This window comes from Ranitomeya imitator, chromosome 5 (genome assembly GCF_032444005.1).
Source record: "Ranitomeya imitator isolate aRanImi1 chromosome 5, aRanImi1.pri, whole genome shotgun sequence".
NCBI lineage: Eukaryota > Metazoa > Chordata > Amphibia > Anura > Dendrobatidae > Ranitomeya > Ranitomeya imitator.
Window position 1 is genome coordinate 661,695,506 of NC_091286.1, and position 11,356 is coordinate 661,706,861.

Here is an 11,356-nt window from a genome sequence, read left to right on the forward strand (position 1 = left end):
TTATGTCCGGTCTGCAGATGGCTGCTTCTGTGCCTCTCAGTAGTGAGTCTCCCACCACCACCACTCTTCGTTGCTTCTTGGCTGTACTTTTTGCTGTCTTGGCTGTACTTTTTGCTGTCACTTGTTGCTGTGTGCCCTTTTCTTTTTTGCTTGCTGGTATTGCTTCATCCTTAGGTGTGCCATCTTCATCCTCTACAAAGATTTGATATCGGTTCTTCAGTTGTGTGGTTGGTGATTTCTCCATGGTCTTCTTGCTTCTTTTGGTCACATTCTTCCACTCATCTGCTTTTGGAGGTTCTCTGACACTTTTTTCACCTTCTGTGACCAGTAGAGATGCTTCTGTTCTGTCTAGGAAGTCTTCATTCTCTTTGATGAGTTTCAAAGTTAAGAATGGACTGGAGAGATGCGAGAGTGTTAGCAGGGTTGCCACAGAAAAGGATGTTGCAGTAGTTGAGGTGGGTGATGAGGTCATGCACAAACATTTTAGTAGATTGAGGGTTGAGGAAAGAACGGATTCTGGAAATATTTTTGAGCTGGGGGTGACAGGAGGTAGAGAGCTTTGATGTGCGGTTTGAAGGACAGGGTAGAGTCAAGGGTTACTCCGAGGCAGCGGACTTCTGGTATTCTGGTACGGGGGAAAGTGTGATGTCATTTATTGTGATAGATTAGGTAAGGAAGATCTGTGAGATGGAGGACAAATGAAGAGTTAAGATTTGTCCACGTTGAGTTTGAGGAAGCAAGAGGAGAAGGAGGAGGATATGGCTGATAGACACTCCGGGATTCTGGACAGCAGAGAGGTGACGTCTGGGCCAGAGAGGTAGATCTGAGTGTCATCAGCATAAAGGTGGTACTGGAAGTCATGGAACTTTGAGTTGTCCCAGGCCAAGGGTATAGATTGAGAAGAGTAGGGGTCCTAGATCAGAGCCTTGGGGGACTCTAACAGAGAGAGGGTGGGATGAGGAGGTGGTGTGGGAGTGGGAGACGATGATTGTGCGGTTGGAAAGGTATGAGGAGATCCAGGATAGGGCTAGGTCTTTGATGCCAAAGGAGGAGAGGATCTGTAGTAGTAGCCAGTGGTCAACTGTGTTGAAAGCAGAGGACAGGACTAGACGGAGTATAGGGTATTGTCTGTTAGCTTTGGCTGTAAGTAGGTCGTTAGTGATTTTGGTCAGGGCAGTCTCAGTGGTATGGTGGGGACGGAAACCAGATTGTAGATTGTCAAAGAGCAAGTTAGATGAGAGGTGGGAGGAAAGTTCAGCATGGACGTGCTGCTCCAGGAGTTTGGAAGCGAATGAGAGCAGCGATATGGGGCGATAGCTGGACATAGCGTTTGGGTCGAGGGTTGGCTTTTTAAGGATAGGTGTGATTTTGGCATGTTTGAAAGCAAAAAGGGAAAGTACCAGAAGTTAGTGATAGGTTGAAGAGATGGGTAAGGGATGGGATAAGTGTGGTGGTGAGGTTGGGGAGGAGATGGGATGGGATGGGGTCTAGTGCACAAGTGGTAAGGTGTGATTTGGAGAGGAGACAAATAAGCTCCCCTTCAGTGATGTTGGAGAGGGAGGTTATGGGGGAAGGGCATTGGTCTAGTATGCAAAGGAGTTTTGGTGGTTGAACAATAAAGACTTGCCTTGTTTGGTCAATAACCGATAACACCTCTATATGCAGTAGATAACACCGGGTCTGCCATTCACAATATGCGATCTCATAGCTTACCTCCTCATCCTCCTCCTGTACAATTACTGATAACACCTCCATATACAGTAGATAACAGCATCCACCATGCATAGTATGCAATATCACAGCTCACCTTCTCCTCCTCCTCCTGTGCAATGTCTGATAACACCTCTATATACAGTATATAACACAGGGTCCACCATTCACAATATGCAATATCACAGCTCATCTTTTCACCCTTTTCCCGCACACATTACAGGGAATGCCCACAACTTTTTCCTCATATTTTATTTTCAGTTTCACTGCACAGATTTTTTTTTCCATTTTCATTACATTCCATGTTAAAATAATTGATGACAAAACCACAAATCATCTTGGTGAAAAGATGAGATAACAAAAGAAAAATCTCCAAAAATACAAAATGGCTAGCAATGGGCTAAAGTGGAGCTGTCAGTTTTTTTCCTGACTTTCTGTGTTCTACCATTCCTCTGTTATTCAACTTGGACCAGTATAAATTAATGTACAGATTTGTCAATAGGGTGTGTCCCTACACACTCGGACATTGTCATCACCGATTGGACAGTCACACTTTGTAAGGACACGCCTCCAACTTGTAACACCTAGTTGTCCATTTATTTGTACATTTCCAGGAGGAATAACAGAGGAATGGCACAACAGAGATGTAATAAAAGGTGTCCCAGAATTTTTATTTCCTGGGGAATACAAGTAATTTTCTAAAATGATTTCTTAGGAACCGTGATGGGTCTCTTCTTAAAGGCTAAAGTTCCTAATCTGATGTGTGTATCTGCGGTGGTGCTCACTCGTGTCACTAGTGATGTTATTCCACTTGGATCAGTATAAACCTTCAAGTCGCGGCCCTTTTTCATTTTTGCGTTTTCGTTTTTCGCTCCCCTCCTTCCCTGAGCCATAACTTTTTTATTTTTCCGTCAATATGGTCATGTGAGGGCTTATTTTTTGCGGGACAAGTTGTACTTTTGAAAGACACCATTGGTTTTACCATGTCTTTTACTAGAAAACGGGAAAAAAATTCCAAGTGCGGTGAAATTGCAAAAAAAGTGCAATCCCACACTTGTTTTTTGTTTGGCTTTTTTGCTAGGTTCACTAAATGCTAAAACTAACCTGCCACTATGATTCTCTAGGTCATTACGAGTTCATAGACACCTAACATGACTAGGTTATTTGTTATCTAAGTGGTGAAAAAAAATTCCAAACTTTGCTAAAAAAAAAAAAAAAAGTGCCATTTTCCGATACCCGTAACGTCTCCATTTTTCGTGATCTGGGGTCGGGTGAGGGCTTATTTTTTGCGTGCCGAGCTGATGTTTTTAATGATACCATTTTTGCGCAGATACGTTCTTTTGCTCGCCCGTTATTGCATTTTAATGCAATGTCGCGGCGACCAAAAAACGTAATTCTGGCGTTTCGGATTTTTTTCTCGCTACGCCGTTTAGCGATCAGGTTAATGCTTTTTTTTAATTGATAGATCGGGCGATTCTGAACACGGCGATACCAAATACGTGTAGGTTTGTTTTTTTTTTTAATTGTTTTATTTAGGATGGGGCGAAAGGGGGGTGATTTAAACTTTTATATTTTTTATATTTTTTTCATATTTTTAAACACATTTTTTTTTTACTTGTGCCATGCTTCAATAGCCTCCATGGGAGGCTAGAAGCTGGCATAGCCTGATCGGCTCTGGTACATAGCAGCAGAAATGCAGGTGTGCTGTGAGCGCCGACCACAGGGGGGCGCTCACAGCAGACCTGCATCAGTAACCATAGAGGTCTCAAGGACCTCTATGGTTACCTTCCTGATGCATTGCCGACCCCGATCATGTGACGGGGGTCGGCGATGACGTCATATCCGGCCGCCCGGCCGGATGCGGTAGTTAAATGCCGCTGTCTGTGTTTGACAGCGGCATTTAACAGGTTAATAGCGGCGGGTGAATAGCGATTTCACCCACCGCTATTGCGCGCACATGTCAGCTGTACAAAACAGCTGAGATGTCGCGACTTTGATGTGGGCTCACCGCCGGAGCCCACATCAAAGGGGGAGACACGATATGAGCAGTACATGTACTGCTCATGTCATGAAGGGGTTAATATACAGCTTTGTCAATGAGGCATGTCCCTACACAGCCTGACGTGGTCATCACTAGACAGTGTCACACTATGTAGGGACACGCCTCCAGATAGTAACACCTAGTTGTCAATTTATTTGTACATTTCCAGGAGGAATAACAGAGGAATGGCACAATACAGAGATGTAATAAAGGTAATTTTCTAAAATAGATTTCTAAGGAACCGCGATGGGTCCCTTCTTAGGGGCTAAATTCCTAATCTGATGTGTGTAGCTGCGGTGGCGCTCACTCGTGTCAGTGATGCCTACACCATCAGCATATAAGTGATGTGGCCTCCCACGTGATACAGACCACATGTTATTAATAGAAGGGCCCACTCGATCTATGTTGTCATCTCTTTCACATTGTCTCTTTTTTTGCCCCCTCTCTTTGCAGAGCGCCTACCGCAGGAACGGGATGCCATTTTTAGCCTGTTAATAAATCCGGAAAGGAAAAGGGAAAACAAGAAGGTTACATTAAGGTGATGCCTCCATGGAAGAAGGAAGAGCCAGATCCCCGGAGTGAGTGGGCCGCTTGTTGTGACTGTGCACTGGCTGGATGTCTCGTTTTCAGCCCCCTCAATCTTCACGCTTGTTTACTAGTTTGGAGCATTGAGCTCATTACCGGCAGGATGTTTGGGGGCTTTGTGTGTAGGTGGAGGAGAATGCACATCACAAAGCACACTGCCATCATCTGCCCACGGATGCGAAACGCGCTGTCATCCTTTCTGCCGGGTTGAGCCTGTTTACATAGACCGCCTGGAGAAGGGAATGCTCTGGTTTCCATTCTGTGCAGGAAATAGATTTAGTACTTTCAGGTGTCATGTGTCACATCAGAGCGCCCAAAAACTGCTCGACTAATTCTTATTTTTGCAGCACATTTAAAGGGGGGGCCCTTAATGTTCTTTAGTTCTCTTGCTGTGTACTAGTATATCAGCTATTGTTCCCTGTTGTCAGCAATTACTGATGTCCAGAACAGTCCTTAGGATCTCATACATAGGCTGGAGTGTCGTGCATCAATATCATGTCCACGCAGCACAGTTCCCATGGCTTGTACTCTGCTTACATGCGTTTACATCCGTCAGTGTGATCATACATGGAGACGATGGATCCTCGCTGTGGAGCTGCTGAACCTAATGTTTTCTTGTTTATGTTTTTTTAGATCGAAAACTAATAAGACTGTTAAATTTGGTTTTGTATCTTTCAGGTATGGCACAGTTCTGTGTTTTTTGCATGTTCTTTTTTCTCTCTAATAAATTTATATTCAATCATTGAGTACTTGTGTATGAGCGGGCACCATCAAATCTTACAATATAAAGGGGGGGATCACCATATGCATACCAACAAACAGTATAATACAACAAGAAGAGCAAGCGTATGCACAGAAATTGGGATCACCACAACATGTTATAGCAATATAATAAATCTTTTATTCAAAGAACAACGCAAACAAAACATTTAAAAACATCTAAAAACAGAAAGGACATAAAGGGTCCATGAATACAATATATAGCATCAATACTGCAAATATGCCAATATCCCACACAGCTTAATCTAGAATTTTACCATAATTAGGCATAAGAACACACCTATTACTGACAGTTCTTACCCACCCCATATATACACTCCAAAAAAAGGTCTAGGAGCCTGGTACCATATAAGAACTAATGCCCAAGTAAAGGTTTAGGGAAGAAACTAGATATACAGACACTAATCCCACTACATCCACCTCCAAGGGATGGTTAAAGGGGTCTTACCTAGCCCTAGTGCGGTAACCTATGCCAATAACCATAGCCAGCAAGCGTGTCAAAATAATGAAGCTGTGTGGGTACTCAGAGCCACGCGTACCGACGCTCAAGGCGTCTTCCTCAAGGTCGCTCTGAAGTTACTTACGTTGTTCCCCAGTACTTATAGTAAACAAATCACACAGGAAGCGCCCCTCAGCTGTGAAGTGGCATGGCGGCGTCGGGGGTTCAAACCGGCGTCCTGGCCGATAGACTGCGCAGGCGCTGAATGGAAGAGGACCCAGAGGGCTGTGCGCAATAAACCTGACATGCGCAGTACCCCTCCGATTCAGATGAGGTTGCCATGGAGACCACCCGCGCTTGCCGGCCGTGATTTATCCAGGTAGTGACACCTTATACAAGTGTCACACTATCGGTACAGTTCCTGGGCACACGCGCAACCCTCCCACCCCACTGGAGGGGGATTTTTGCAAATTTGAAATAACCACAGGTTGCGCACGCGCTCAGGATTTAGGAATAATCTCCCCACATAACCGGCATCCAACGGCATGGCGATATATATACAAAAAAAGAGATATATATGTCTATATCGAATCCCAATAGGGTTTCACACCATACCACGAGTGTGGATCAGATGAGGATCCATCACTGGATTCCACATGTCCCACCACAAAGCCCATATTTGGCTGCAAGGGTAATTACCCCATTACGCACAAAGCAGGGGCCCATTTTATCCCATCCACCGTTATAACACCTCTAAACCACATATAACACACAAGTTGAAGTATCCCATACACGCCAGCAAATATCAACCCTGGCCAAGGCACAGACACCCACACAGACATACATAACCAAGCCCACCAAGAAATGCTGGTACGAGGGAGGGACTATATTACATTATGACAGAATATATCACCTATTTGGGCTATTAGTCAACAAGAAATAATGTTCAATCTCACCCACGATGCATGCACAAACTTCTGCCCCCAAACCAAAATATGTAAAGGGGCAGGGTAGTGCATGCTCAATGAGGTGAGAAATACTAGTGAAAAAGACGGATCTAAGCACTTAGGTTGGACCAAGAGACATGAACACGACCAACCACGACGTGTCAGATCTCACCAGGACCTGATACTCAGAGAGTAAACAAAAAGACATACAAAAATACAAAAAATACACTAGTCCGAATTGGTAGAATCCCAGGAAAGAGAGGGGCCGGGAACCAGGCCACCCGAAGACAGTCCAATAGTTAGATGTTCAAAAGATTTTTTAAAAGATTTTTTTCGGTTTTTTGGGGAAAAATGACTCCAGTCTCTTCCTCGGGTCTGGGAATTGTGAGCTTCCATTCCTCCGAAGCCGATTTCCGATTCTGAGATTTTCTGTCCCGATAGTGCCCAGAGGGGGTCGAAATCAAGGGTTTTGCTGTATCAAGTCAGTTTGGCACTGGTGGATGAAACAACCTGTTACACCTGTAAAAGAAACCAGAGATAAGCCTCTGTATACATCGGGCACCACAAAGAGACAATAGATGAACCCACCTATAGCTTTTTGTAGAAGCCCGTGTACAAAAGCTCCTCATTCAGGCCGACCGGGGCCAAGCTCTTCAGTTCAAAAATCAACCGGGATTCTTTTCTCAATAGCTCATCAGTCAGCTGTACCCCCCGAATACTAGGGGTGACCCCCTCAAGACCCATAACACGGAGGCTCCTGTGGCTACCCTTGTGATGTTCTAAAAAATGTGTGGCCACAGAAGTAATCTGCTTCCCTTTTTCCCTATCACCCTTGGCCGTGGTGATGTTCGAGATATGCTGTTGCACCCTCCGACGCAGCTCTTGGGTGGTCTGCCCAACGTAGACTTTCTGGCAGCCACAAAACAGGGCATAAACCAGATTCCTAGTGTGACAGTTAAAATAGGATTTTGATTTAACTCGAAACGGTAGGGATGGAATAGAGGTCCCCTCATCAGCCAACATAAAGGGGCAAATTGAACATCTCCCACAGGGATAAGACCCGATGATGGTTTTACCTGTATTCAGTCTGGTCGTGGGACGCCTAAAATGGCTCCTGGTCAGGCAATCCTTCAGATTCTGTGCTCATCTTGCTACCATTCTGGGTTTGTTCGGGACAATAGTCCTCAGTCTCGTATCGCTGAGTAGGATCCCCCAATTGGATTCCATTATACGGTACACGTCCTTCCACTGGTTGTTAAACCTTGTTATCAGACTCAGTTGGTTCCCGTTGCTTTTCCGTTGTCCCAAGGACTTCATCCCTTGATCTCTGTTGGGAGAATTCATATGCTCTCGAAACCACTCTTCGTGGATAACCTCGTTCCTGGAAACGTTTAGTGAGTAGTTTCGATTGTTCCTGGAAGCATGTCATAGTGCTACAGTTCCTCCTGGCACGCAGGAATTGACCCTTAGGGATACTATTACGTAGATGGCATGGGTGAAAGCTGGAATAATGTAAGATGTTATTCGTGGCCGTCTTTTTGCGGAAGAGAGTCGTGGTGATCCGATGATCATCAATCATAATCCTTAGATCTAGGAAGTCCACAGCCTTACCGGGCTGGCATGATGTCAACCTTATGCCACAATGGTTGGTGTTCAGCTCTCTGACGAACGCTTCCAGGGTTTCCGCTGTACCTGTCCACAAGATTATAATGTCGTCAATAAAGCGGTACCACTTCAGGACGTGCTCCCGGTAATCACAGTTCTTATACACCTGGGTCTCCTCCCACCAACCCATAAAAAGGTTTGCATAGGGGGGCGCACATCTCGCCCCCATGGCTGTACCAGACACCTGTTTGTAATGGACCCTATCAAAGATAAAATAGTTCTTTTCCAAAATAATCCTGAGAAGGTCCAGAACAAATGAGTCATGACCCCTGCTCCCCGTAGTGTATTTATCCAGGTAATAACCCACAGCGGCAATACCTAGGTCATGATTAATGCTGGTGTACAACGCCTCCACATCAAGAGTGGCCAGGATGGTGTCGTTGGGTATCACCAGGGAGTCCAGCTGCTGGATGAGGAATGACGAGTCCCGTATATACGAGTCCAGCTTTAACACAGCAGGCTGCAAGAAAAAGTCTAAATAAATACAGGACTTCTCATACAGTCCACCAATTCCCGACACGATGGGCCTCCCCGGTGGCTCCGACAAGGATTTATGTATTTTTGGTAACATATAAAAGGTCGGAACCACCGGGTGCTTCACCATCAGGAAATCAAGTTCTTTTTTACTGATGATGCCCTGGTCAAAGGCGCGATTTAGTAATCCATCCAGGCTGGCCTTAAAAACAGGGGTTGGGTCGGAGGGCAGGGCAACATAGTGCTGCGTATTGTCAAGTTGTCTCCTTGCCTCTCTACAATACATCTCTTTCAGCCACAGCACTATGTTGCCCCCCTTATCCGCCTCCTTGATCTCGAAGGTCTCATTGGACCTCAATCCCTTGAGTGCCCATTTTTCCTCCCTCGATAGATTGTTCTGACCTAGTCTGTCCAGCCTCAAATCCTGGATGTCCTTACTGGCTTTTTCGAAGAAAATTTGAATGGCAGGAAACAATGAGAAGGATGGAGTTGCCTGAGAAGGCAGCCTACCCTCAAACTTCCGCCTACCTCGTTGGCTCTCATTTTCCTCTAGTAAGTCCGTGAGATCCCGTAATAGCTGTCGGTCCATGTCTGTTAGTCCATTCAATGATTCAGGGTTCTGATAGAGCATCTTGAAGGTCAACTGTCGACAAAATAAATACAGATCTTTAGTAAGCTCAAACTTGTCCAAAACACTCATGGGGAAAACGATAGGCCCCTGGAGAGCAGTTTCCTTTCAACTGTGGTTAGGGTATACGAGGATAGGTTTATAATATTCAACTCACCCTCTGGGGTCGCGGCACTTCCTACCGCCTGCGATTGTACCGAGTGACCCTCTTGAGACTCGGCGACCAGTCTCTGTTCCTGCCATTCCGTTTTTTCCGACCTATAGTGCTTCCTTCTCCCGCGTCTGTGCCGCTTTCTCGGTCGCTGGTGTCGGTGGACAAAAAATCACTCGAAACCACTTCCTGAGTTGCATTGCCAACACTCACATCCTGAGCAAAACGTCTTTTGTTGGCCATCCTCTTATTCCCCTGGTGAGTCCATCTGAAGGCCTTGCCCTCTGCATAATCCGTTCTATCTCTATGGAATTTGTCCTTCTTCTAATGATATCCTTCTCAAACTTTTCTATAACCACCTTGAGATTCTCTTTAAAGGGGATGACTTTATCCTTTTTATCAAATTCCTCTAACTTACCCTCCTTGTTCCTAATCTCATCCTTCAATTTGGCTAGTAATTGGTAATCATGTGCAATGAGTAGATCTAGAAGAATATGGGAGCAACTCTGAAGACCTTTTTCCCATGCACCCTTAAAGTCTGCATCTACTTCCCTAGCGGGAAATATTTGTACCCTAAGACCCCTAGGTGTAATGTTCTGTTTCTTATAGCTCTCTAACATCTTGACATTCCACCACGTTTTTGTTAGATTTTTATGCAAATACGTAATCTCTGAGGTTAAACCCTCGAAGCCCTCATCCCTAGGCAGACCTGCTGCATTCCCCGATGTCACCTGGCCAAAAATGTCCACCTCCTGATTGCGCCAAGCGGCCTCTCTGGCACTCAAATCCATCATTAATATTTCCAATGTACACAAATGAGTATAAGTAACCCGACGTGCCTCCGCTCAAGAAAACCAGCTAAAGGAACCAGTTGCAAACTAAATCTCTAAGTACTTGTGTATGAGCGGGCACCATCAAATCTTACAATATAAAGGGGGGGATCACCATATGCATACCAACAAACAGTATAATACAACAAGAAGAGCAAGCGTATGCACAGAAATTGGGATCACCACAACATGTTATAGCAATATAATAAATCTTTTATTCAAAGAACAACGCAAACAAAACATTGAAAAACATCTAAAAACAGAAAGGACATAAAGGGTCCATGAATACAATATATAGCATCAATACTGCAAATATGCCAATATCCCACACAGCTTAATCTAGAATTTTACCATAATTAGGCATAAGAACACACCTATTACTGACAGTTCTTACCCACCCCATATATACACTCCAAAAAAAGGTCTAGGAGCCTGGTACCATATAAGAACTAATGCCCAAGTAAAGGTGGGTAGGGAAGAAACTAGATATACAGACACTAATCCCACTACATCCACCTCCAAGGGATGGTTAAAGGGGTCTTACCTAGCCCTAGTGCGGTAACCTATGCCAATAACCATAGCCAGCAAGCGTGTCAAAATAATGAAGCTGTGTGAGTACTCAGACCCACGCGTACCGACGCTCAAGGCGTCTTCCTCAAGGTCGCTCTAAAGTTACTTACGTTGTTCCCCAGTACTTATAGTAAACAAATCACACAGGAAGCGCCCCTCAGCTGTGAAGTGTAGAAGATAAACTTGGCACACACTTAGTGGGATGCAGTGAGATTTTAATTAGGAGAGTACATACAGTAGACGTTTCGGTCAAACATAGACCTTCATCAATGTACCTCTCAAGAATCCCAGATTATAGGGGGTCACAATAGTAATAGTAAGCGGAAACCCTGCTTGCTGCAGTGGATAAAGGGGCCTGAGATCGGCACCGGTGATAGGCTGTATGGGACGCGGTGGACACCGCGTCCCATACAGCCTATCACCGGTGCCGATCTCAGGCCCCTTTATCCACTGCAGCAAGCAGGGTTTCCGCTTACTATTACTATTGTGACCCCCTATAATCTGGGATTCTTGAGAGGTACATTGATGAAGGTCTA

General features: G+C 45.0%; 1 protein-coding gene across 4 annotated transcripts in view; it reads left to right on the forward strand.

Moving 5' to 3' along the window:
* Positions 1-5,078, forward strand: part of SUPT3H (SPT3 homolog, SAGA and STAGA complex component) — a 634,212-nt gene extending 629,134 nt beyond the window's left edge. For all 4 annotated transcript variants that reach the window (XM_069728220.1, XM_069728221.1, XM_069728222.1 and 1 more), the window contains one exon: positions 4,205-5,078. In XM_069728220.1, the coding sequence (XP_069584321.1) occupies positions 4,205-4,246 (42 nt within the window). In that variant the 3' untranslated portion in view covers positions 4,247-5,078. The remainder of the gene's footprint in view (positions 1-4,204) is intronic.
* The last annotated feature ends 6,278 nt before the right edge of the window (positions 5,079-11,356 follow it).